This window comes from Heterodontus francisci, chromosome 4 (assembly GCF_036365525.1).
Source record: "Heterodontus francisci isolate sHetFra1 chromosome 4, sHetFra1.hap1, whole genome shotgun sequence".
In the NCBI taxonomy this organism is placed as follows: Eukaryota; Metazoa; Chordata; class Chondrichthyes; order Heterodontiformes; family Heterodontidae; genus Heterodontus; species Heterodontus francisci.
The window spans coordinates 156,316,537-156,343,621 of NC_090374.1; the positions used below are offsets into that span (position 1 = coordinate 156,316,537).

At 43.5% G+C, this 27,085-nt stretch overlaps 1 protein-coding gene across 5 annotated transcripts in view; it reads right to left on the reverse strand.

The window, feature by feature from the left end:
- Positions 1-27,085, reverse strand: part of LOC137369342 (A disintegrin and metalloproteinase with thrombospondin motifs 3-like) — a 311,469-nt gene that overhangs the window by 86,647 nt on the left and 197,737 nt on the right. For 4 of the 5 annotated variants that reach the window (XR_010974930.1, XM_068030411.1, XM_068030410.1 and 1 more), the window contains 3 exons: positions 17,560-17,643; positions 10,515-10,671; positions 8,380-8,485 (listed from right to left, as the gene is read on the reverse strand). Coding sequence is in view for 4 of the 5 variants with exons in the window: in XM_068030411.1 (XP_067886512.1) it covers positions 8,380-8,485; positions 10,515-10,671; positions 17,560-17,643 (347 nt within the window). In the remaining variant the exon portion in view is untranslated. The remainder of the gene's footprint in view (positions 1-8,379; positions 8,486-10,514; positions 10,672-17,559; positions 17,644-27,085) is intronic. The other variant, XM_068030412.1, reaches the window with a different exon arrangement.

Below are 27,085 nucleotides of genomic sequence, written 5' to 3' on the forward strand. Positions count from 1 at the left end.
GAGGAAAAATTTTGTTACTGAGAGGGCTGTGAATCTTTGGAATTCTCTGCCCCAGAGGGCTGTGAAAGCTCAGTCATTGAATATGTTTAAAGCAGAGATTGACAGATTTCTAAATGCCAATGACATAAAGGGATATGGGGATAGCGTGGGAAAAAGATATTGAAGTGGATGATCAGCCATGATCTTATGGAATGGCAGGGCAGGCTCGATGGGCTGAATGGCCTATTCCTGCTCCTATGTTCCTATGTTCCAATCTTCCCACAAATGGGTGCTTAAATATTTAAACTGGCTGCCTGCTGCTGCCAGGCGAGTAGCCGCTGCTGGTGATGACTTGCCTCTGGCAAGATCACCTCGGGATGGGCACTCATCGGGCCACTGACCCGACGCCCGCATATCAAAATTCCTCTCGATCCCACCGTCAAGCACATCTCTACAGGATCGGGAAGATTCTGCCCTTAAAATTCAAAGGATTTCTTACTCTACAGAGCACTGGATGAGTGGTATATGTTATATATTTTTGTTAGGTTAGTTCGAGTATTGTATGCAGATGGTTGGGAGTCTTTGTAAGGCTAAACAGTAACTCATTTATTTTATCTGCTTAACTATTTACACTCTCATTAAGCAAGTCCAGTGAGCACCTCTCATGATGCTTCCAGCTTCTTCCCAGCCTAACACCCATGTGACTATTACATCATCATCACTAGTGGGCGGGGTTACTCTCCATCTCAAACATTAACCCTTTCAGACACTTATACTACAGTATAGACTCCTCTTCTCATACCTGAGCCAATCAACACCTGTAAATAATTGGATTAATATCACAGCAACAGGTCTGCAGTGATAGGGCCAGAAAAAATGGCAGCCCGGACCACTGGAAAAATGACACAAGTCATCAGCTGAAGTGGAGTGTGCTGACTTTGCCTGATTTTTCATCTTCGGCAGATTATAGTCATTTTAATAGGTTCTGGGTGCAGGTTCAGGGGTGAGATATCCAGCAAGGCTGAGGTTCTTGAAAAGGAGTGCTACTTTTAAATAAAGGGGTGTTCATTTGGTCAAATGTTTGCTGAGAACTCTTCGAGATCCTGCTGCATGAGAGGATCAAAGAATGATGCAGATACTGAGAGCTGAAGGACACTCTTCTAGAGACCCAAAATGTTCAGATGGAGGGCACAGATCAAATTAATACAACTGTGTAGGACTTGGGAGAAAAAGACAAAGGAGTATGCAGGCATCAGAGGACTAGTTGGATTTGGAAGAATGTAGGGTCAATTTTCTGGGACTTTGCTCCTGACATACAGTCTCACCCAACTGGAGCACGAATCAAAGAATCGGGCCGCAAACCAAATCTGTCACCAGAAACTACACAGAATATATAGCACAGAGAAAGACGAATTGGCCCAGTAAGTCCATGTCAGTGTTTATGCTCCACTCGAACATCCTCTGATCCTACCTCATTTAACTCTATCAGGATAATTCTTCATTCGCAGCCCTGGGAAGACACCCCTGCCACACTCACCAATCCCCACACCCACCTTAGGGGCGGCACAGTGGCGCAGTGGTTAGCACCGCAGCCTCACAGCTCCAGGGACCCGGGTTCGATTCCAGGTACTGCCTGTGTGGAGTTTGCAAGTTCTCCCTGTGTCTGCGTGGGTTTTCTCCGGGTGCTCCGGTTTCCTCCCACAAGCCAAAAGACTTGCAGGTTGATAGGTAAATTGGCCATTATAAATTGTCACTAGTATAGGTAGGTGGTAGGGCAATATAGGGACAGGTGGGGATGTTTGGTAGGAATATGGGATTAGAGTCGGATTAGTATAAATGGGTGGTTGATGTTCGGCACAGACTCGGTGGGCCGAAGGGCCTGTTTCAGTGCTGTATCTCTAATCTAATCTAATCCTGTCACCAGGGCTGCCTGAATGGCCCCGCAACCCCGACCTCACTTATCTTTCCCCGGAGCTCCCCCAGTCTCCTCTGCAGGACCTCCTGTAGTACCGCAGCGGCCACTGCTCCCAGTGGCACTGCTGGTACGGCAGAGTTGCCAGCCCTCCTGATTGGCTGGAATTTCTGGAGGTGGGTGCTCACACCTTAAAGGGACAGTGTTCCCGACGATGGGCAGGAAGCAACGAGGGCCCAACAAAGGGCCGAGGCTGAGGCAGGGTCTTTCCCACCATCCTTCCCCCCCCCACCTTCCAGCTCACCACTAGGGTCCCTGTTACCTGAATAAAATCCGGCCCTTAGCTTCCAAGTAATATATTATTTCCTTATTTTTCTTACCAAAATGTAATAAATACCTCACACTTATCTGTGCTGAAATTCATTAGCCGATTATCTGCCCATTTTGCATGTTCATTAATGTGTCCCTGTAATTTGTTGCAGTCTTCCTCAGAATTGACCAGCACTGAGTCTGGTGTCATCAGCAAATTCAGAAATTGTGGGTGGAATTTAATGTCAGCAGCGCATTCTTGGCGGTGGACCCGCAACTGGGTGGCATTGCTGCTTGGGGTGGAAGCAGCCGGCTGAACGTGATTTTGAAGCAGCTGGGCAATTAGCAAGATGGAGGAGCAGACCCGACCAATCAAGTGCTGAGGGTGGGCAGGAAGACGCTGATCCTGTTGTCAGCTGCTGGCACCATTTTTAAATGATAGTCAGACCTGACTGCAGAGGTCAAGACTCTCCCCGATCGCCATGGGAGCCACAGAGAGGTTCGACTTTGTGGCCTCTGAAGAGCTTTGCTCCTCTGAGCTGCCCCACTGAATGACTACCTGTCTACTCTGCTGAGCTGCCCCACTGAGTGACTACCCCTCAACTCCTCTGAGCTGCCCCACTGAATGACTACCCCTCAAGTCCTCTGAGCTGCCCCACTGAATGACTACCCCTCAACTCCTCTGAGCTGCCCCACTGAATGACTGCCCCTCAACTCCTCTGAGCTGCCCCACTGAATGACAACCCCTCAACTCCTCTGAGCTGCCCCACTGAGTGACTACCCCACTGAGTGACTACTCCTCAACTCCTCTGAGCTGCCCCACTGAATGACTACCTGTCTACTCCTCTGAGCTGCCCCACTGAATGACTACCCCTCAACTCCTCTGAGCTGCCCCACTGAGTGACTACCCCTCACCTCCCCTGAGCTGCCCCACTGAATGACTACCCCTCAACTCCTCTGAGCTGCCCCACTGAATGACTGCCCCTCAACTCCTCTGAGCTGTCCCATTGAGTGACTACCCCACTGAGTGACTACTCCTCAACTCCTCTGAGCTGGCCCACTGAGTGACTGCCCCTCAATTCCTCTGAGCTGCCCCACCGAGTGACTACCCCTCAACTCCTCTGAGTTACCCCATTGAGTGATTGCAATGATCTCCTCTCCCCTCTCTTCAAAAGTTTCCACTTCAATGGAAGGTGGCTCCAAATTGGCTGACTTTCCCCTCGGAACATAAGGCCTTGCCTGGATACCGCTACCTTCGAGTGTTGAGAGATCTGATGGCCTGTGATCCCCGTGCACTGCACATTTAATTCACGGGGTAGCATTAAATTTAATTGAATTGCATGTAAGTGAGATTTAAGTGCCTCTGACGATCACAATTGGCTTCCCGCCACATCCCTGCAGCACTGCTGTCTGCATAATACTGCCCAGACTTCCCGGCATCGGGCTTCCGAAACAGCACCTCCTGCACAATTCAACGCACCCCCTACGCCTTGCTTCCTGCTCCATCAGTCATCATCAAATTACACCATGGTTTTGATTCCAAAATCTCAATCACTAATATAAATTGTGAACAACAGTAATCCCAGCACTGATCTTTGTGGGGCCTCACTTTTCCACTTCTGCCATTCAATAGCTAGCCTTTACCCCTACTCTCTGCTTTCTATCTCGCAGCCAGCTAGCTATCCATTCTGCTATTTGTCCCCTAACTCTCCACACACTGACCGTAATCATTTATCTATTATGTGGCACCTTATCCAAGGTCAGCTGGAAATCTAGCTAGTTATATTTATTGCATTACTCGTGTCTGCTCACTTTGTTACCTCTTCAAAGAATTCATTGAGGCTGGTCAAGCAAGGCTTTCTTTCTTTGAAATCCACGCTGCCTATTAATTATCATATTTTTATTTTCTACATGTTTTTCATTTTTTCTCTCTTAATAGGGATTGCATTATTTTTCCTACCACTGATGTTAAGCAGACTGGTCTATAGTTTCATGGACATGTCTATCACCTTCTTAAATGTAGATATAACATTAGCTATCTGCCAGTTCTCTGGCATGACACCTCTTTCAAATGAATTATTCAGTATATGTAATATTGTCTCTGCTTTCTCTTTTCTAAATTCTTTTAAAATGAGTGGATGCAATCCATATGAACCAGGGGGGGCTTTATCCACTGAATTTTCTTAGTTTATTTCATATTTCTCCTCTTCATTCAAATGTGGTTATATAATTTCTAATCTCATCTTCCAATGTCATGTCCACCTGATCTGTATCCCTGCTAAATAGGGAATAAAAGTAATTATTTTACATATTTGCCATTCCACCCTTGTTGCCTTTGATTCAATCTGCCCATTCCTTAGTGGCCCTATTCTGACCAGACTTTCCTTTTTTTATTTATGTGCCTGCATAATATTTTACTATTTTGTTTTACGTTCCTTGATAATTTAATTTCATTGCTCTTCTTTACCTTCTAGTTGTTTTTTTGACATCTCCTAATGTCTTCATTTTCTCCTTTGTCATGCTTTCTTCTGACTGCATTATAATGGACTCACACAGTGTGAGCTGGGCAATTGGTAGAGGGTGGCAGCCCCTCTGCTCTTCCAAATTTTAACATTTGTACATTTTGACCTCTGCTCCCAGACAAGCCTGTCCATAACCTTTCGGAGAGAACCTAGACTGGAAGTGGGAATCACCAAATAGTTATTTGAGTACGGTCATATTAATGTAGCAGCTGCAGGAAAGAGGGGTAAACATTGGTACTTAAGGTTGCATTTTTTTTATTCATTCATGGGATGTGGGCGTTGCTGTCTAGGCCAGCATTTATTGCCCATCCCTAATTGCCCTCGAGAAGGTAGTGGTGAGCTACTTTCTTGAACCGCTGCAGAGCATGTATGGTAGGTACAACCACAGTACTGTTAGAAAGGGAGTTCCAGGATTTTGACCCAGTGACAGTGAAGGAACGGTGATAAAGTTCCAAGTCAGGATAGTGTGTGGCTTGGAGGGGAACTTGCAGGTGTTCCCAAGCATCTGCTGCCCTTGTCCTTCCAGGTGGTAGAGGTCGCTGGCTTGGAAGGTGCTGTTGAAGGAGCCTTGGTGAGTTGCTGCAGTGCATCTTGTAGATCGTACACACTGCTGCCACTGTGTATCAGTGGTGGAGGGAGTGAATGCTTGTGGATGGGGTGCCAATCAAGTGGGCTGCTTTGTCCTGGATGGTGTCGAGCTTGTTGAGTGTTGTTGGAGCTGCACCCATCCAGGCAAGTGGAGAGTATTCCATCACACTCCTGACTTGTGCCTTGTAGATGGTGGACAGGCTTCGGGGAGTCAGGAGGTGAGTTACTCGCCGCAGAATTCCCAGCCTCTGACCTGCTCATGTAGCCACGGTATTTATATGGCTACTTCAGTTCAGTTTCTGGTCAATAGTAACCCCCAGGATGTTGATAGTGGGGGAATCAGCGATTGTAATGCCATTGAATGTCAAGGGGAGGTGGTTAGATTCTCTCTTGTTTGAGGTGGTCATTCCCTGGCACTTGTATGGCGTGAACGTTACTCGCCACTTATCAGCCCAAGCCTGGATGTTGTCCAGGTCTTGCTGCATTTCTACACGGACTGCTTCAGTATCTGAGTCGTCGCAAATAGTGCTGAACATTGCACAATCATCAGTGAACATCCCCACTTCTGACATTCTGATTGAAGGAAGGTCATTGATGAAGCAGCTGAAGATGGTTGAGCCTAGGACACTACCCTGAGGAACTCCTGTAGTGATGTCCTGGAGCTCAGATGATTGACCTCCAACAACCACAACCATCTAGATGAGAATGAATTTCATACTATTTATTGGGTCATTATACATTGTTCAATTGGGTAAAGAAAGAGAGATAAAGAAATTGTATTTATATAGTACCTTTCACAACCTCAGGATGTCTCAAAGTGCTTTACAGTTAATAAAGTACTTTTGAATTATAGCCACTACTTAAATGTAGGAAATGCAGCAGCCAAATTGAGAGATAAATATTGGCCAGGATACGAGCAGAACTCTCCTGCACTTCCTTCAATAGTGCCATGGAATCTTTCACGACCCCTGCCAGGGCAGGTGGAGCTTCAGTTTAACATCTCATCTGAAAAACGTCACTCCAACAGGGCAGCAGTCCCTCAGTATTGTACTGGAACGTTAGCTTTTCTCCCCACTGTGTAGCCGATGTGGACTAGATCCCCAGCAAAACAAGTTCACAGATTTTTTTGATGCTTTGGAACAGGGTTGAAGGTTTTATAGGACAAGGGCAGATACAGATGAACCAAACCTGCATGGGCCATGCACTACTGTGGCCGAAGTCAGACTTCCAAGTGTGGGTTATAAGCGGAATTATGGTGAATACATATTCTAGAGCTCCACATAATTAAATCAAATGAAACTGAACATGATAAATTTGTACTTGCAGAAAAAGCTAACAGACTTATCTTTACTGCTTTTTGTTAACCAAGGCCCTTTTGTGTCCTCAGGTGGCAAGGTATTCTCCCAGTGCCTTGGACAATATTCCTTCCTTGAGAACCACCACCAAAAACATTATTTCGCCACTCTTTCATCTGTTGTTTGTGGAACCTTGTATGCAAACTGGCTGCCATGTTTCTATTCAAAACAATGGTGATTACTTCATGTGATCATCGAATCATACAGTAGAGAAGGAGGTCCATTTGGCCCATCGTGCCTGTGCCAACTCTTTGAAAAAGCTATCCAATTAATCCCACTCTCCTACTGTTTCCCTATAGCCCCACAATCTATTGTGTCAAGAAAACATGCAATGCCAAATGAGGAATTTTCATGCATTGGTTGGAAACTTACATTAAACTTAAGAAAAGGAGGAAAGCTGGCATATTACAGACAACTTTTACAAAGACCTTGCCACAGCTAAACATGGCCACCACCATTTGCATTTGAATACCTTGCACATTCCAAGGCATCAAAAGTGGAAACACATGTCTGATTAGCCTGTACCCAAAACAATGGCTTGCCCTATTGATTGAGCTATGAGATTGCTTTCATTAGCAAGACATTCAAAGCCATCCTGGGACATTAACATTGAAAGGGCAAAACCTCTACAGGGAAAAACATTGGCATCATGAGACTTGAGATATGGAAATTTCTAAACTTGAATCTCATTAGAAGGTACCACAGAATACACAGACAGTCATGCAACTGCCTGTCCATCTCTGTGAAAGTGGGGAGTTTCCCTAGGACAAAATAAGCCAGAAGCTTCATCTGTGCAGAAGCCAGAAAGGCTCTCTCTCTCTCTCTCTCTCCAGAAGGCCTAGTGGGGCGTGCGAAGCCTAGCTGCCAGCTGCTAGATCCCAGACAAAGACACTGAGAAGGAAGCGCTCTGCTCAATTGTCTCCAAGAACAATTACCAACGCAGAACTTCAGGACCACGAATTCAACCGTAAGACCACTAAAACTACCAGACCACAGACTGTGTACTATTTTTATTTGTTCTGGACTTTAATCCAACACAAATCTATTCCTCATCACTCTGTAAACTATTTGTCTGCATGTGTGTGCATGAAAGTGTACTGTAATTTTATTATTTTATCAAGATTGGGTTTAGACTTTTAAGTATAATAAACTCTCTTCTTTCAAGTTTAAACTCAAGAAAAGCTGTCCAATTGATTCTTTTATGATCACAACAAAGGTGAGAAGATAAAACACTCACTGAAGTGGTAAGCACATCCACTGTTTAAAAAGGGATAAAACCCTGTTGCAGTCAAATAAGAGGACAGGCAAGACGGGAGCCTTGTGACCCCTCCTCATCTAATCGTAACTGGTGGGAGTAATATGCTTTGAATATCCTGAGGACATGATAAGTTCTTTATAAATGCATGTTCTTGATTTCTTTTTTTGTTAAGAGTTCAGTTTCCTGGAGGTGCAATGGTTTGGTAATCAATAAAAGAGAGACGTTTACAGGGTCTGTGGCAGGAACAGCCTTTATAATTCTAAACGTTATCAGTGTATGGTAGGGAGGTCATTGTCCTGCACGAAACAGAGGCAGCAAACAGAATGAGTAGTAGCCCATTCAGCTCAACGCCTGTACTGACACTGAATTGCTGCTGAAATGACTAACATAACCAGGTTTGGAGGTGACAGATGAACTCCAAAAGGTTGGTTTATTATGTGGTCATTTAGGACTTACACGTGTCCGGTCTCATGAGCAACTACAAACGCTGAAGAGAAGCCATCCTCATGGTTTAGGGTACAACTGCGAACAGGGTGGCACATTCCAGTCACTGGAGCATATCCTGCAGAAGATCATCAAGAGAAAGAAAATCCAAGTTAATAACAAAAGCACAGTGACAGGATAGTTCAAATGAATGCAAAATGAGACCACGTAAATCAAAAATGCAACCAGGATTTTTTTCTAGTTGTCCAGTGCCAGTGCAATCCAGTGCTGGTCTTCAACTGTACAGTACCAATGTAATCATCATTGGCACAAAATCCTGGAACTCCTTACCTAACAGTACTGTGGGAGAATCTTCAACACATGGATTGCAGTGGTTTGATAAGAAAGGCACCAACCAATTTCTCATAGTCAATGAGGATTCGGCATTAAATGCTGGCCTTGCTACTTCTGGCCATGACCGACAAAAAATTAATTTAAAAAATGCAGGTTTGTCTCTATCTGTATAATGCCGGTGTAATCCAGGGTTTGTCTCCAACTCTGCCCCAATGCCTGCTGTCCACTATCCAAACACTTCATTCTCTCCTCAGCTGCCCTCTCCCCTAGTATTCATGATCGATCTCAACAATTCATAACACCTATAACTACTACCTTTCCCTCACATAATAACTACTCCCTCCCAAATTACTCATATCATCAACTGAATTTTTATTACCCTGGGATGCTCACTTTCATTACTCAATCTCCAAAATGTTATCCATAGTACCTCCTACGCCTCATTTACTGTTTAGCTGTCTCTTCCTTTTTGCTGCTTAATACTCTCTATCAAATACTCTTCCCTTCACAATCCTCAATTATTTCCATTTCTCTAATTTGTCCTTGGGATGTGGGTGATCACCCTTCTTGATCTGGGAGCATTAAGAATCCATCATGCAGTGAGAAACTGGAGTTGCATGTGGGCTAGAATGGGTGGGCCTGGCATATTCCCTCTCCTGAAAGACACAAGTATGAGTGTTGGGTCAGTGTGGCACACTCACCTGAGTCAGTAGGTTGAGTTCATGCCTCACTCCAGGAACTTGAACACATGCACCGAAACTTTCAACTATGGTGGGGACATAAAATGGGCCATATTGGATCGGCTGTTTGTTCTACACCCCACCCAAGTTTCCTTCCGATTATCACCCGTCTTACAGACCAGCTTAAATTGAATGCTCCGATTATCCTGAAATTGAATGCTCCTATTATCCAGGCTGATTGTGAGCGTAGATCAGATAGTAACTCATGGCTGAACGTGTGGCTCAAACAGTAACTAATGGCAAGCACTGTGAATCCGGAACACAGATATATGGCTGGGAACATGACACAGATGTGAGGTTCGTGGCAGGAGTCAAGCATTAAGTGCAATTTGATGGATATGAATAATGTCAGAATCATCAAAACCTGGTGCTGTGTATTGTTGCCTTTTTAAAGTGTGCTTTCAGGATATGGGTGATCCTGGCAGCATCACATTTATTGCACATTGATCGTTGCTCTAAGAAGTTCCTCTTTGAACTCCTGCAGTCCTTGTGCTACTGGGACATGCATTGTGGTGTTAGGTGATGAATGCCAGGATACTTCTCTGCATAAGTCAACATACCCATTTTGGATTTGGTGTTGGAGTTTGCATATGCCAGAATCGCTAGCAAATCTTCCTTTGTGGTGACCAGGTTCCGTTTCTGTGGGATGGGATCCAATTATTGTGGTGACCAGGTCTCGTCATTATGGGAACCAGATCCTGTCAACACCAATAACTTGCATTTATATAGTGCCGTTAGCATAACAAATTGTCCCATGGCACTTCACAGGAGTGTCAGAAAGCAAAATCTGTCATTATAGGAACAGATTTGGTCATTATGAGACCAAATTCTACCATTATGGGGCCATGCCCGGTCATATGGTGACCATATCTGTCATTATAGGAGCAGATCCTGCCTTGGTAGGCATAGGTTTAGTTTTGTCTATGAGGTTGGGGAGTAAAGTGTGATTTCCTCACAGCAAGTTTTAAAGGAAAAGTCCATGAAAGCATTTTTTTTTTACTGGACTGTAATTCTCTGTACAGTAATGAATTCATTGCTGATTTCACTATACCTGTCAGTTGCCTTATACAGTACCTTGCATACCCGCTGGACCGAAATCTTGCCTGGTTAAAAAGATGGCATGGTCATGGTGCTCCGAATGGTTTGGGTCTGCTTTTTGCTGAGAGTTGGCCCAACGGCAGACATTCTCCAAACTTCGAGATGGATTCCCTCTTTCGATCAAGCTGATGGACTGATTAGAGAGTGTTGGGTTTCAGTAAGTTTTCATGTCCGTGTTGTAAGTACTTATTTCTTCAAAGCATTCATACAAAACACATGAGGTATCATTTTCCAATTTCACATTCCCATGAGGGTGCCTTGCTGCCGGGAACACATATTGGAAATTCAGGCATTCTGGAATGTTCAATCGTCATTCTATACTAAAACAACTTTATTGATGTAACTTTTAAAATGCACATTATATTCGGGAAAAAAGCTACGACTACACTTGCAAAGTAATTGTTTGGTCGTGAAGCATTTTGCAATGTCCTGAGCACATGTCAGTGTTCTAAATAAATGTATCTTCTTTCTTCACAATACAAGATTCATTGTTTCTGAAAGATGTACATGACACTCCCCAGTGTCAATGTGTTTCAGGTGTCTGTGAAATAAGCCTTAACACTTTAAAACCACCAGCAAAACACTGAATGTAGAATGAAATTAACCTTGCTATGATCATACTGTAATCTCAAACATCAGATGTAGCTGTTGTACTGTTACTAAGTGAAATGGATCTGTATCTGAAATGTTGTAATGCTTAAAATTAAATGATGGTCTGAAATTTGCTGCATGCAATATTGGCCCTGACTGACACGTTAGACTGCTGTTCTCTCTGATCCTCCAGTTGTGAATTTATGCTAAAATTTGCTAGAGAACCGATTAGAATATACTATAGCAAGCACAGTGGCAAATCAGCAGTGTCACAGCCAATGGCTTCCTCCTCCTGAGCTGTAATTCTCTCTGGTTCTGTAATAAGGGTAAATTTGAGAGGCTATAATCCCAGAATGGAACCTCACTAGATGCAAGTACTGTAATTAATATGGAGCTAGGTTATTACCCAGATTTTGTGACCTGTATTTGCCATGGGTATGGCTCGGAGCTGAGAGCAGAGGCTCATTAAAATTACCTCTAACATTTCTTATACATTTCAGGCATCATGTGGGATTTAGTATTCATGCTTCCTACAATAAATAGGAAGCTGAATATTACCCGTTCTCACATTCCCCTCACAGAATATCTGGGATCATCCAGACTCCAAAGTGCAAGTACATTACACACCACATTAGAAGACACACACCCAGCCACCACTGATGTCAAAGAACCAGTGCAGAGACCAGTCCACAGTACAGTGAGTCACCAGAACAGGAAAACTCACCAAGGATCCAGGAGATACAATCATCACTGGATGGAATTGTTTTGAAGTGATCAATGAGAGGGTCAACAGGCCTGAGGCCCCCAAAAAGAGACAGGCTGACATACAGAACAATGAACTCACCATCAAACCATAGCATCAGTAATGTTACGGCCAACGTAGTGGAAAGGAAGCTGGACAGGATGGAGACATCTACTTTAGAGTTGGGGAGAAGGAACTGATTGCAAACATCTCAGAGATGAGCACCTCCATAAACTGATATGTTGGACAACCTTTTGGCTGAAGTAGAAATCCCACTGACCAGATCACTAATTAGCTTGGGGTATTCCTGGATAATGCTCTGATTTCTCCTCATCATGACATTGATTCTACTATCCAAGAAAACCTGCCATTTGAACTCTACCAACTCGGAGAAAGAATATCATCACTATAAGAGATCACAGAGGTTTTGCTGCTCTGTTCTCATTATAGATCATAGATTAATTCAGTGCTCAGCCACAAAGAGATGTGCACCAACAGTTACCTAATAAGGGAACCACAGAAGAGAGATGTTGGATCTCATGCCTGCAGCCTACCCTAATACCATGGCAGCCTGGCCACATTTCTCTCAGTGTTTGACTGAAGGAGAGAGATGCATTGATGACAATTGTAAGTGGCATTCCTTGCCTGGATATTCCACAATTGAGGAGCGTCACTTCTTCTTCTTCTTTGGCCTCCTTGTCTCGAGAGACAATGGGTAAGCGCCTAGAGGTGGTCAGTGGTTTGTGAAGCAGCGCCTGGAGTGGCTATAAAGGCCAATTCTAGAGTGACAGACTCTTCCACAGCTGCTGCAGGTAAAATTGGTTGTCGGGGCTGTTACACAGTTGGCTCTCTCCTTGAGCTTCTGTCTTTTTTCCTGCCAATTGCTAAGTCTCTTCGACTCGCCACACTTTAGCCCCGCCTTTATGGCTGTCCGCCAGCTCTGGCGATCACTGGCAACTGCTTCCCACGACTTTTGATCAATGTCACAGGATTTCATGTCGCGTTTGCAGACATCTTTAAAGCGGAGACATGGACGGCCTGTGGGTCTGATACCAGTGATGAGCTCACTGTACAATGTGTCATTGGGGATCCTGCTATCTTCCATGCGGCTCACATGGGGTCACTGATCCCTCAATAATTGTAAAGAACTTGAGGCTCTGCAATAAATGCAGTCACTTTCAAACACCTTTTCAACTTGACTAGAAAGCATGAAATGATTACATATTTTAATTAGTCATGGACTTGTGTCTGAAAGACAACTTTTAAATATTGTAATATTGCTTTTTCCATTTGTTAAGGCCAAGTGGTGTGATGTGGGTGAACCCACTGTTCACCTCCCCACCTGACGACAGCAAGTGTTTTGTTATTAGGGTTTAACTCCTTTTGTGTTTTATTTTTTTCAAATATATAGACAGTGACAGGTTTTCTTGTAGATTTAAAAAAAAACAGAAAATCAATTGTTTATTGATCAATATGCTTTATCCCAAAATTATCACAACTGCATCCATTCACGCATTTTCTCGCACACACACAACAGATGCAGATAGAGAGGGAAAAAAAGGAAGCTGACTTTGAGTTGGGACGGGGGTGGGGGGGGGGGGTGGGGGGTGGGGGGAGGGGGATGTCACGATAAACCTGTTGCATTTTCTTGGAAATCAAATTCTCAATGGGTGCAGGCCCGAGATGATTGTAAATTTCTCTTTTGATTGAAGATTTAGTCGAAGGCGATGGGACACTTCTGGTTCACTGTTGTCTAATGTAGATGTAGGATTTTAAAGCAGGGCCTTTGCCTTTGTGTCTTGCAAGAACACACGCTGTTAGATGTTGCTTCTCTCTCTCTCTCTCTTTTTTTCTGGCTTTAGGCTGTCTTTTTTTTTAAGGTAAAGCCATGTTACTGCTCCCTTCTTGGTAGAAGGCACTCTGATCTTTTCCCCGTGGTGATTGCACAATGACCCAGGATGTGGTTACTTCACACCTTCCTTGTTTCAGAAGAAGAAATTCAATTATGGAATGTTTTTGGATGGACTGCAATTGACACCTCTTAGCTTTGAAGATTAGTCCTTTGTTTTTGTCAGACAGTTTTAATACACAAAGGCCAACCCCTTTTCTTCAGTGGCCATTTTGGACCATTTTTCACCTTTTTTAAATAAGGGTTCATTTTTAAATGACAAGTTCAGTTTTTCATAACTCTTCAGAGTTAGTCCCTAATTTGCATCATCGCACTTCTGTTGAGTGTGACTCTTTGGAATGTGAGCTACTGTAACACTCACAGGACTACAAGTAACTCCAAAGAATACGTGGGTTTTTATTATAAACTCACTTGAACATATAAATACAAACAATTACTACACAAGCCACATCTAAACACATCTCACTCTGTTGGGCCACACCCACAACTAACTGGTCATGTGTGACGTGACATCACTTCCTCCAGTGACCTTAACTTAGTGTCTTAAGGTGGCCCATTCTTAAGGTCGTTCCACATATTCCCCTAGTTACAAAGATGAAAACGTATGTATAATATATAATGATGTTGCAGTGCAGACTAATTTTACATGATTAAAACAAAACATTATTTCCAAATGAGTAAGTTTAACACTCTCTAAAACATAGAGGAGATTTGCTTATTTGTCCCGATCTTGTTATCATGAACATATTCCCAGCGTTGATCTCATCTTGATGATTCCTCTGAGACTCTGGTGACTCAGAACTCTGGTTAGCATGTTCTTCCTCTATGCTTATAGCCTCTGTATATTCATCTTCAGACTTTGTCCTTGAACGTGTCCGCGATGCCACAGAGTTGTCACATGTAGTGTCATACAGCTCTCTAAGTTGACTTTGGTTGCGACTGAGAATCACACCATTGGATGTCTGGAACTTGTACAGTCTGGGCTGGTCACATATCCTCACAAACTCTGCGGGATACCACATTCCTGATAGAGGGTTCTGGCCTTCTGTCCTACTCACAATCGAGCTAATTCTGGTCTTGCTTGCCTGTCATACGATGACTTTCTTCTTCCCTTGTTTAGGAAACTTAGAAAAATGATGACTGACAACATCACCAACCACTGGCAATCCCTCTGGCCCTTGGGTACTTGCTGCAACAAACTGATGCCTGAGGAGAGCCTCCCAGCCTTTGTGTCGTCCTTTACATGCACCAACCTGTTACACTCAACCTGGGTATTTTCTACCATCTTTGTTGCCTTACTGACTTCATGTATTGTGATAATTTGTAAACCTTGGCATATGGCAGCTGGTCCAGTTGTGTCTACCATATAGAACATTTGTGATAGCCATTTGGAGCTCCCATAGCTTCATTGTAAGGTTATCATTCCAATGCACTTGATTGGAGAACGATTGTAGGCAGTCAGCCTAGCCGTGGTGGGTCATACAATAGAATCCCATTTTTTTTTTCAGATACATGTCCTTCATTATACAGATGGGTAGAATGTTTGCACTTGCTCCAGTGTCAATTGCTTGCCACTCTTCTGTAGACATATAATCCCAATCATGGTGATTGTGTAATAGCATTGTCATGTTGATCCAAATTAACTACGTGAAATGCTTCCCGCTGTTCGCACAAGTGCATTCTTCATTCATGTCCTCCTGATTATCTGTCTCTCTGCTGACCTACTGTACTTGCTTGGACTTACGTTGTGTGTTGGCATACCCTTTGTTGTGTTTGCCATCCTGTCTTGCAGACGTTCTTTCTGCATGTAATCTTCCTGTGTGCAGTATTTGAACTCGGCCCTCTGCACTGCCTTAATCAATGTCCACATATGCACAGGCTTTGCACTGGTCCTGGTATGCCGGACAAGTGAGAACTGGGTGAGTCGGGCCACATTTGCCACAACGCTTAGCAGACTTCTGAGCCTTGGTTAACGTATCAATTGTTATATCTGCCTCCAACGCTTGTAACTGTTGGCGCCCAGCCATGATACCTTCAAATTTCCTTCCATCATTGTGTAGTGCATCTATGGAGTGACCTTTCTCCTTTTCTAGCAGGTGTTTTTGAAAGTGGGGTAGACACAGTTACTAGCTCTATAATCTGTTCTAACAATTCAATATCTACAAAGTCACAATATCGAGCTTTGTCTCGGCATTTTGCAACAAACTGGTCAATGGACTCCTCTTGCCTTTCTCAGTACGTCATATGCTCAAGCCTACGTACTCTGAAATTGACCTTCACCTTGAATTGCTGCTCCAGAAATGTCCACAGCTTGCTAGGGTCCTTCTGACCCTTAGCTGACAATCCTGATGTATTGGTCCATTGTAGGCCCTCATTGACCAGTGCAATCTTAATCTTGATGGCTTGTTTCTCTAGTTCACTCATTTCTTGATCTAGGAAGCACAGTTCCATTCGCTGTTGAAACAGTTTATATTCAGACGTTGTGACTGACGCCTTCCAATCTACAACTGGACATCTGAAATCCATTGTCTTAATGATCCTGCTTTTGATATAAATATAGGACTTTTTACAGGTTTTCTTTTCCACAGGGACATTTCTTTTTTTCTTGTTTAGATAGATTTGTTTTCTGCAGGCCTGCTCCTTTAAGAGTGAGACACCACAGCTTCTTTCTATTTGCACACCCCTTTTTTAACTGTGGGACAGCTTAGTTTACATAGACTAGTTCAATTTTCTTTAACCCTAAGCTGTGTTTTTTGTAAAGTGAGAAGTTTTTTTTTCTGCAGCCTGCTGCACCTTGCAGTTCTGGTAGCTGCCACAACCAGGCTTTCTCACTGTGCTGTGGAGCTCCAGTGGCACTGTTGAGTTCTTCCCTCTCTTATCAGCTTAGGTCCTACCCATGAAGCAAAAAAAGGGAAAACTAAAAGAGTAATGGCTTCAGCTAATGCTTTTCAAATCTTTCGACCCACTGCCAGACCAGCTGAAAGTTCCAATCCCCCAGCAAATTGCCTACTGTTCTCACAGAATTTCAGCACCTCCCTGGGTCCTATCTGTAGACTAACTCACTGCACTGTTGTGGGGTCTTCTGCCAACTGCTCTTCACCTGAATCTTCAGCCACTCCTGGTAGACAATCAACTATTCCTTTTTCTCTGAGTGTGTTCTTCAGAAAAAAATCAAATTTTGTCACAATGTAATATTTGGTGATCTTCAAAAAACATATATCCCAAATGTTGCCACCATGTAATATTATTAGCTCCTTTGGAATGTGAACTATGGTAAGACTCACAGGACTACAAGTAATATCCTAAAAAAGTATTTTTTTATAACCTAACTGGAACATATATATATACACAAACAGTAACTGCATGAGCCAGATCTAAACACATCTCACTCTGTTGGGCTACACTCAAAACTTCCTGGTCATGTATGATGTGACATCACTTCCTCTGGTGACCTTCACCTACAACTTTTTAAAGTGGTCTGCTCTTAGGTTTATCCCACAACAAATATATCTGCCAACTCTCATAAGTTATCAGGGTACTTCCTCACATCCAAATAATGAAATAATGTGCAAATGAATACAGCACACACACAGGAAAGTTGGAGAATGCACAATGTTCCATTTGAAATGTAATGATATCGCAAGATAGTTCAAACCTGCTCACACTTTTTCATTTGTCATCTTCCTTCTAAACCATTGCTTTTTGCAACAACTTGTAACTCACCAATGGAAAACCCTAAAAATGTGACAGACTGTGAGCAGTTTCGGCTCTAATCTTACCTTTGCATATCCCAGCATAATCATTCGTACCAGCACAACATTCACGTGGGCTCCGAGCGATTTATCGTGGTAAATCTCATTAACCTGACAATAAAGGGAAGGGAACAGTATTGAAGTTGTTCCGATTTGTGAATTACCCAACTGTTTCCAGGAACTGTTATTATCTTCTACTGAAGTTCCAACTGAACCTTTATTTCACACCAAAATACAGATGTTGTCTGTAAATAACTGATCTCATTAGGGCGTGAATCTCAGCTGGATCTCATATGAGTTAAAAGATTCTAATTTTTTTTTAAATAAAAGGGTCTTTATGACTTGCCAACTCAAACAAATTTCAACTAAAGCTTTACTGAATAATTAATTGATCTGTGTCAGAGGATAAACAATATCGGATTTTTATACCATGAAATACTGATCCATTGTCACTTGCAATGGCTTCTCTTCCCGCTCCCGCACCATTACCTGTGGTGTCCTCCATGGATCTGTTCTTGGCCCCCGCCTATTTTTCATCTACATGCTGCCCCTCAGAGATATCATCCCAAAGCACAGCGTTATTTTTCACATGTACGCTGATGACACCCAGCTCTACCTCACCACCATCTTTCTTGACTCCACTTAAATTATCTGACTGCTTATGCAATATCCTGTATTGGACGAGCAGGTGTTTCCTTGAATTAATATTGGGAAGACTGAAGCAATTGTCTTCAGACCCCACTCCAAACTCTCTTCCCTAACTACTGACTCTATCCCTCTCCCTGGCAACTATCAGATTCTGACCCAGACAGTACGCAACCTTGGTGTCATATATGACCCCATGATGAGCTTCCAACCTCATACTGTGTCATCACTAAGACCTATTTCCACCTCTGTAACATTGCCCAACTTCACCCCTACCTCAGCTCATCAGCTGCTGAAACCCTCATTATTGCCTTTGTTAGCTCTAGATTTGACTATTCCAATGCACTCCTTGCTGACTTCGTGCATTCTACCCTCCGTAAACTTGAAGTCATCCAAAACTCTGCTGTTCTTGTCCTAACTTGCACCAAGTCTCGTGCGCCTATCACCCTTGTGCTAATTGGCCTACACTGGCTCCTGGTCAAGCAAAGCCTCAGTTGTAAAATTCTCATCCTTGTTTTCAAATCCCTCCATTGTCCTCCCTATCTCTGTAATCTCCTTCAGCCCATAACCCTCTGAGATATCTGTGCTTATCTAATTCTGACCTCTTGAGGATGCCTGATTTTCTTTGCTCCACCATTGGTGGCCATGCCTTCTGCTGCCGAGGCCCTAAGCTCTAAAGCCTGGCTACCCGACCCGAACCCGACCAGACCCAACTACATGCGCGGGTTTGGGTCGGGCCGGGTCGAAATCCCGAGTCCAACATTCGGGCTCATGTCGGCACGAAAAAAATTAAAGGGTTTGGGCTCGGGTTGGGTTCGAGTTGGCTGTGGTCGGGTCAGGCTTTCATTTTATACCCGAGCCAGGCTTTACTAAGCTCTGAATTCCCTCCCTAAACTTCTCTGCCTCTCTACCCCTTCTTAATTCCTTTAAGATGCTCATTAAAAACTACATCTTTGACCGAGCTTTTGGTTATCTGCCCTGATATCTCCTAATGCAGCTTGGTGTCTAATTTTGCATTATAACGCTCCTATGAAGTGCCTTGGAATATTTGATTATGTTAAAACTGTTATATAAATATAAGTTGTTGTTACTGTCGGAAGGAAGTTAAGACAATAGAGAGGGTACATCACAAATTCCCAAGAATAATGCCTGATATGAGGAAATACAAAGAAAAACCTGCTTTTGTTAGAACAGAGGAGATTAAGGGTGATTTGATTCAGGTGTTTAAAATTATGAATGGATGGGAAGAGTACATAGAAAAAGACTGTATCCAATGTTTGAGGGATCTAGAACATGGAGACATAGATATAAGATTAAATGTGATTTAGGACAGAGAGTAGAAGAAATCTTTTTTACGCATAGGGTTGTGAGACTGTAGAATGCACGACTGGAGTTGACGATTACAGGAGACTGTATCAACTTTTGTGAATAATTTAGATACATAGTTGGAGCAAAGGGATGGAAAAGGGTATTAGAACAGGACAGACATTTGGGATTACAACTACTGCTCTCATGGAGGATGAAGACCAACATGGACCATTTTTGTTAAGCCTGTATGATAAAGCATCTGGTACTATAATTCTGTGTAACACATATCGTGGTCTGTTAAATATCCAAAAATATATGATGCTGCATCATATATGCATAGCATATAATGTGCTATACAATATATGATTAAGAGATACATTATGTATTTTACATGCCAAACACATAAGCCACGATTTTAACAAAGGCTAAAGCATGCTATAAGTTCTCAAACCTATGCTGGTGTGAGGTCTGGCCACGTTAACCCCTGGAATTTATTTAAATTTAGGATCGCTGACTCCTTCCGAAAACTGGAGGAAGGGTTCCCAGCATTGAACTAAGTCATTAGGGTGGCTGGGAGTGTTGGGCAGAGGTAAGGAAGCAACTGCAATCAGTGCATTGTTGGGGGTGAGGTGGTGGGAGTGTGTGTGGAAGCCCAGGCAGAGAAGGCTCAAGATTTCCTTGTGAGACCTGGAGCAGCATTTCTGGCCTACAAGGAAACTGATAAAAAGAAATTAAAATTTATCTTGCTGAGTCACTTCTGGCCCTGGATGCATCCATTATCAACTTTCCCAGGCAAGTTTGGCACTCAGACAGTGACACAACATAGGGTTATATGGCTTTCCAAACATGCTCTGTAGTGGGGAAGATGCTTGAGTCTATTATCAAGGAAGAAATAGCAGGGCATCTCGATAGAAATTGTCCCGTTGGGCAGACGCAGCATGAGTTCATAAAGGGTAGGTCATGCTTGACAAATCTTTTGGAATTCTATGATGACATTACGAGCAAGGTGGACAATGGGGACCCAGTGGATGCGGTGTACCTAGATTTCCAAAAGGCCTTCGACAAGGTGCCGCACAAGAGGCTGCTGCATAAGATAAGGATGCATGGCGTCAGGGGTAAAGTATTAGCATGGATAGAGGATTGGTTGACTAACAGGAAGCAGAGAGTGGGGATAAATGAGTGCTATTCTGGTTGGCAATCAGTCACTAGTGGTGTGCCTCAGGGATCGGTGTTGGGACCGCAATTATTTACAATTTATATAGATGATTTGGAGTTGGGGACCACATGTAGGGTGTCAAAGTTTGCAGATGACACTAAGATGAGTGGCAGAGCAAAGTGTGCAGATGACTGTGAAACTTTGCAGAGGAACATAGATACATTGAGCGAGTGGGCAAAGGTCTGGCAGATGGAATACAATGTTAATAAATGTGAAGTCATTCATTTCGGTAGGAGTAACAGGAAAAAGGATTATTACTTGAATGGTAAAAAGTTGCAGCATGCTGCTATGCAGAGGGACCTAGGTGTCCTTGTGCATGAATCGCAGAAGGTTGGTCTGCAGGTACAGCAAGTAATTAGGAAGGCAAATGGAATTTTGTCCTTCATTGCTAAAGGGATTGAGTTTAAAAGCAGAGAGGTTATGTTGCAGCTGTATAAGGTACTGGTGAGGCCGCACCTGGAGTACTGTGTGCAGTTTTGGTCTCCTTACTTGAGAAAGGATATACTGGCACTGGAGAGGGTGCAGAGGAGGTTCACTAGGTTGATTCCGGAGTTGAGGGGGTTGGCTTATGAGGAGAGACTGAGTAGATTGGGATTATATTCATTGGAGTTCAGAAGAATGAGGGGGGATCTTATAGAAACATATAAAATCATGAAGGGAATAGATAAGATACAAGTAGAGAGGATGTTTCCACAGGCAGGTGAAGCTAGGACAAGAGGGCATAGCCTCAAGATTAGAGGGAGCAGATTTAGGACTGAATTAAGAAGGAACTTCTTCACCCAGAGGGTTGTTAATCTATGGAATTCCTTGCCCAGTGAACTAGTTGACGCTTCTTCAGTAAACGTCTTTAAAGCTAAGGTAGATATCTTTTTGAACAATAAAGGAATTAAGGGATACGGTGGGAGCGCGGGTAAGTGGATCTGAGTCCTCGAAAAGATCAGCCATGATCTTATTGAATGGCGGAGCAGGCTCGAGGGGCCGGACGGCCTACTCCTGCTCCTAGTTCTTATGAAAATGGCATAAAGCAATATGGTGAGTACCATATTGTCCCAAATTTAAGCCCCCAGATGCCCTGTTCATATTCAGAGCTGTGGGTTAAAATTGAGCTTGTAACAATACAATACAGCATGTGTGAAGTATGTATGAATACATGTCTAATGCATCATATATTGTAATGTATATCATCAATCCCATTAACAAATAAAAAAAGAACAACTTGTATATATAGCATCTTTATCATAGTAAAACATCCCATGGCACTTCACAGGAGTGAGGTCAGACAAAAGTTGACATCAAGCCAAAGAAGGAGACATTTGGAAAGGTAACTAAAAGCATAGTCAAAAAGATAGGTTTTAAGAAGTGTCTTAAAGGACAACAGAGAAGTGTATCCAAATAGGCCTACTCCCCCCTCCCTTTCCCCATAGCCCTGCAAACTGTTCCTTTTCACACATTCATCTAATTCCCTTTTGAAGTTATCGAATCTGCTTCCACCACCCTTTCAGGCAGTGCAATCCACATCATAACAACTCACTTAGTTCTTTTGCTAATTATCTTACATCTACATCCTTCAGTTACCAACAAACTTACAGTTTCTTCTTGCTCTCTTTATCAAAACCCCTCATAATTTTGAGCGGCTCTATTAAATCTCCCCTAATCTGTTCTAAGCAGAACAATCCCACTTTCTCCAGTCTCTCCACATACCTGAGGTTCCTCGTTCGTGGTATAATTCTAGTAAATCTCTTTTACAACCTTTCCAAGGCATTGACATCCTTCATAAAATGCAGTGCCCAGATTGAAAGTAGCACTCCAGCAGAGGCCTATTCAATGATTTGTAAAGGTTTAGCATAACTTTCTTGTTTTTGTACTCAATGTCCCCTTTTACAAAGCCAAGTGCCTCATATGCTTTCTTCTCTGCCACCTTCAAGGATTTGTGAATATGCACCAACAGGTCCCTCTGCTCTTGCACCCCACACCCCTCAAAATAGTACCATTTAGAATATACTGCCTCTCCATGTTGTATCTCCCAAAGTGCATTATTTCACAATTATTAGAAGTAAATTACATCTGCCATGTGTCTGTCCATTTCACCTGTATGTTTCTGTCCTCCTGAAGTCCTTTTCACTCTTTACTATGGGCTGGATTTTACCAAGCCAATGATGTTGGACTCCATGGTGGGGGGTGGGTTGGAGGATTGTTCCGGCAGAGGCTTGCCTCAGAGGCCGACGCCAGGAGGGCCCGACCAGATCCTCCTGGTGGCAGCAAGGACCACAATTTCCATATTTAAGTCATTAAACTGAATTCATTTAAATATACTTACCGGCAATCTTCCAGTCCCACTGCAATCTTCAGAGCGGCGGCCAGCACTCCCGTGCCTTCAATTCCCTGTCTGGGGAAAACAGGCGTGACATTGATGGGGAGGGGTGGAGTTATGATTTTCAGTGTGGGGCGTGGGATGGGGTCAAATAAGCATCATCAGTGTAGGGGATGGTGGGAAGGGGTGAACTTTCAACTTCGTGCACTCTAGTTGGCGGTGGCGGGGAGGGGGGGGAGAGGGGGAAGGTCAGAATTTAAAGGTAAGTGTTTTTTTTGGGGGGGTGGTGGGAGAAGGGCAAATACTTACTCCAATTTTTATTGGGGTTTGGAAAGGGATGATACAATTTTACTTTGTAAATTTTGGGTGGGGTTCACTTTGAAAATTCAAATTCGCCAGCAGGGGTAGTTGCCCTTCCAAAATGGCACCAGCACCTGCGCACAGGCATCTGGCACCATTGCCAGAGATGGACAGCCCACCCCCTCCACGTGACTGTTTGGGGGGGGGGGGTGCAGGAGGGGGGCAGGCAGCCCCAGCTACTTAAATGAGCCACCGCAGGGAGATCACGGTGGCTCTTTGGCGTGCGGACTGCCATATTTTGAGTTTGCTGCTGGGAGCTCTTAAAATTCAGCCCTAAGTTGCCAAGTTTTGGATCATCCACAAAGTTCAAAATTATACTCCCTATACCCAAGTCCAGGTCATGTATATAATAACAAGAAAAGCAATGGTTCTAATATCGACTCCTGGGGGACCCTACTGCATACTTTCCTTCAGTCAGTAAAACATCCGTTCACCTCTACTCTGTCTCCTATATTTTAGCAACCTCATACCCAAATTATCATAGTCCCTTTTATAGCATTTGCCAAAAAATATTTGTTATGTGATATTGAATCAAATGCCTTTTGAAAGTCCATATATATTTCTGCTGTGTTATTTTCATCAACCCTCTCTGTTACTTCACCAAAAACCTCAATCAGGTTAGTCAGACACAATGTTCCTTTAACAAATCTCTGCTGGCTGTCTCTGATTAACCCGTACTTCCCCAGGTGAGAATTCACCTGGTGATTTTTTTATTCATTCACAGGAAGAGGACGCTACTAGCAAGTCCAGTATTTGTTGCCCATCCCTAATTACTCTTGAGAAGGTGGTAGTGAGTTGCCTTCGTGCACAGTGCATTAGGGAAGCAATTCCAGGATTATGACCCAGCGACAGTGAAGGAACGGTGACATAGTTCCAAGTCAGGGTGGTGTGTGACTTGCAGGGGAACTTGCAGGTGGTGGTGTTCCCACATGTTTGCTGCCCTTGTTCTTCTAGAACCATAGAATAATTATGGCACAGAAGGAGGCCATTCAGCCCATCATGTCTGTGCTGGCCGAAGAAACTCGCCGCCCAATCTAATCCCACCTTCCAGCACCTGGTCCATAGCCTTGCAGGTTACAGCACTTTAGGTGCAAGTCCAGGTATCTTTTAAATGAGTTGAGGATTTCTGTCTCCATCACCTTTCCTGGCAGTGAATTCCAGACACCCACCACCCTCTGGGTGAAAAGGTTTTTCCTCATGTCCCCTATAATCCTTCTACCAATCACCTTAAATCTGTGCCCCCTTGTAATTGACCTCTCCGCCAGAGAAAACAGCTCATTCCTGTCTACTCTATCTAGGCCCCTCATAATTTTGTACACCTCTATTAAGTCACCCCTCAGCCTCCTCTGTTTTAAGGAAAACAACCCTAGCCTATCTAATCTTTCCTCACAGCTGCAACTTTCAAGCCCTGGCAACATTCTTGTAAATCTCCAATTATGTCCTTCCTGTAATGTGGTGACCAGAACTGTACACAATATGCCAGCTGTGGCCTAACCAGTGTTTTATACAGTTCCAGCATTACATTCCTGCTTTTGTATTCTATACCTTGGCCAATAAAGGAAAGCATTCCATATGCCTTCTTCACCACTCTATCTACCTGTCCTGCCATCTTCAGGGACCTATGGACATTCACTCCAAGGTCTCTCACTTCTTCTACCCCTCTCAATATCCTCCTATTTATTGTGTATTCCCTTGCTTTGTTTGCCCTCCCCAAGTGCATTACCTCACACTTCTCTGGATTGAATTCCATTTGCCACTTTTCTGCCCACTCAATCAAACCATTGATATCATTCTGGAGTCTTCAGCTATCCTCTTCACTATTACACAGCCAATTTTTCTGTCATCAGCAAATTTCCCAATCATGCCTCCCACATTTTAGTCCAAATCATTAATATATATCACAACCAGCAAGGGACCCAACACTGAGCCCTCTAACGCCACTGGAAACCGCTTTCCATTCACAAAAACATCCGTCGACTACTACCCTTTGTTTCCCGTCACTGAACCAATTTTGGATCCAACCTGCCACAATATCCTATATCCCATGGGCTTTCGTTTTACTGACCAGTCTGCTATGCAAGACCTTGTCAAATGCCTTACTAAAATCCATGTAGACCACATCCACTGAACTACCCCCATCAATCCTTCTTGTTACTTCCACAAAAACGTAATAAAATTAGTAAGACATGACCTCCCCTTGACAAATCCATGCTGACTATCCCTGATTAATCTGTGCCTAAGTGGCAGTGGCTTAAGTCCCTCAGAATTGATTCTAATAATTTACCCACCACCGAGGTCAGACTGACAGGCCTATAATTATTTGGCCTATCCCTCACACCCTTGTTAAACAATGGTATAATGTTGGCAGACCTTCAATCCTCTGGCACATCACCCAAATCCAGTGAGGATTTGAAGATGATCCTCAGCGCATCTGCTATTTCCTCCCTGGCTTCCTTTAAAAACCTGGGATGCAATCCATCCAGCCCTGGCAATTTATCCACTTTCAAGAATGTCAGACCCTGGTGGTAGAGGTCATGGGTTTGGAAGATGCTGTCAAAGAAGCCTCAGTGAGAGTTACTGCAGTGCATCCTGTAAATGGTACATACTGCAACGACTGTCCACCAATGGTGGAAGGAGTGAATGCTTAACATAGTGGATGAGGTGCCATTCAAGCAGGCTGCTTTGTCCTAGGTGGTGTCAAGCTTTTTGAGTGTTATTGGAGCTGCATTCATCCAGAAAAGTGGACAGTATTCTCTCACACTCTTGACCTTGGTCTTGTAGATGATGGAAAAGCTTTGGGAGTCAGGAGGTGAGTTACTTGCCACAGAATACCCAGCCGCTGACCTGGTCTTGTCACCACAGTATTTATGTGGCTGGTCCAGTTAAGTGTCTGGTAAATGATGACGCCCAGGATGTTGATGTTGGGGGAATTCAGTGATAGTCATGCTACTGAATATCAAGGGGATGTGGTTAAATTCTGTTTTGTAGGAGATGGTCATTGCCTGGCACTTTTGTGGCACAAATGTTAATTGCCGTGTTTCAGCCCAAGCCTGATTGTTGCCCAGGTCTTGGGGGCATTTATTAATGACATCATCATTGACAATGGCCTCTAATACGTTTCTCACTTCAGCCATTAGAACAATTGGCCTCTAGATGCCAAATATATCCCTCTCCCTTTTTTTTTGAACAGCAGTACAATATTTGCAGTCTTCCCGTCCTCTACCACCACTTCTATAGACAAGAAGGATTGAAACTTGTGGTCAAAGCCTCCATCTATCTCCACCCTAGCTTCTCTCAGCAACCTAGGGTGCATTCCACCAGGACTGGGTGACTTGTTAAATTTGAATGATGCCAACCTATTTAGTACTGCCTTTCTATCTATTTTTATCCTATCCACTATCGCTACTCCCCTCTCCTCTACTGCAACATTAACTTCATCTTCTTTTGTGAAGGCAGTGAAAGTACTCATTCAGTACTCGGTCATGCCCTCTCCCTCCACAAGATTTCCTTTTTTGTCCCTAATTGGCCCCATGATTCCTTTAACTTTCCTTTTATTTCCCCAAGTTAATAAAACATTTTTGGTTCCATTTTATGTTGCTTGTTAATTTTTTCTCTTGACCCTTCCATATCCTTTCTCAGTTTCCTCCTGCACTCTCTGTATTCTGCCTGGTTTTCTACTGTATTCTTTACCTCATATTGGCCATAAATCCTTT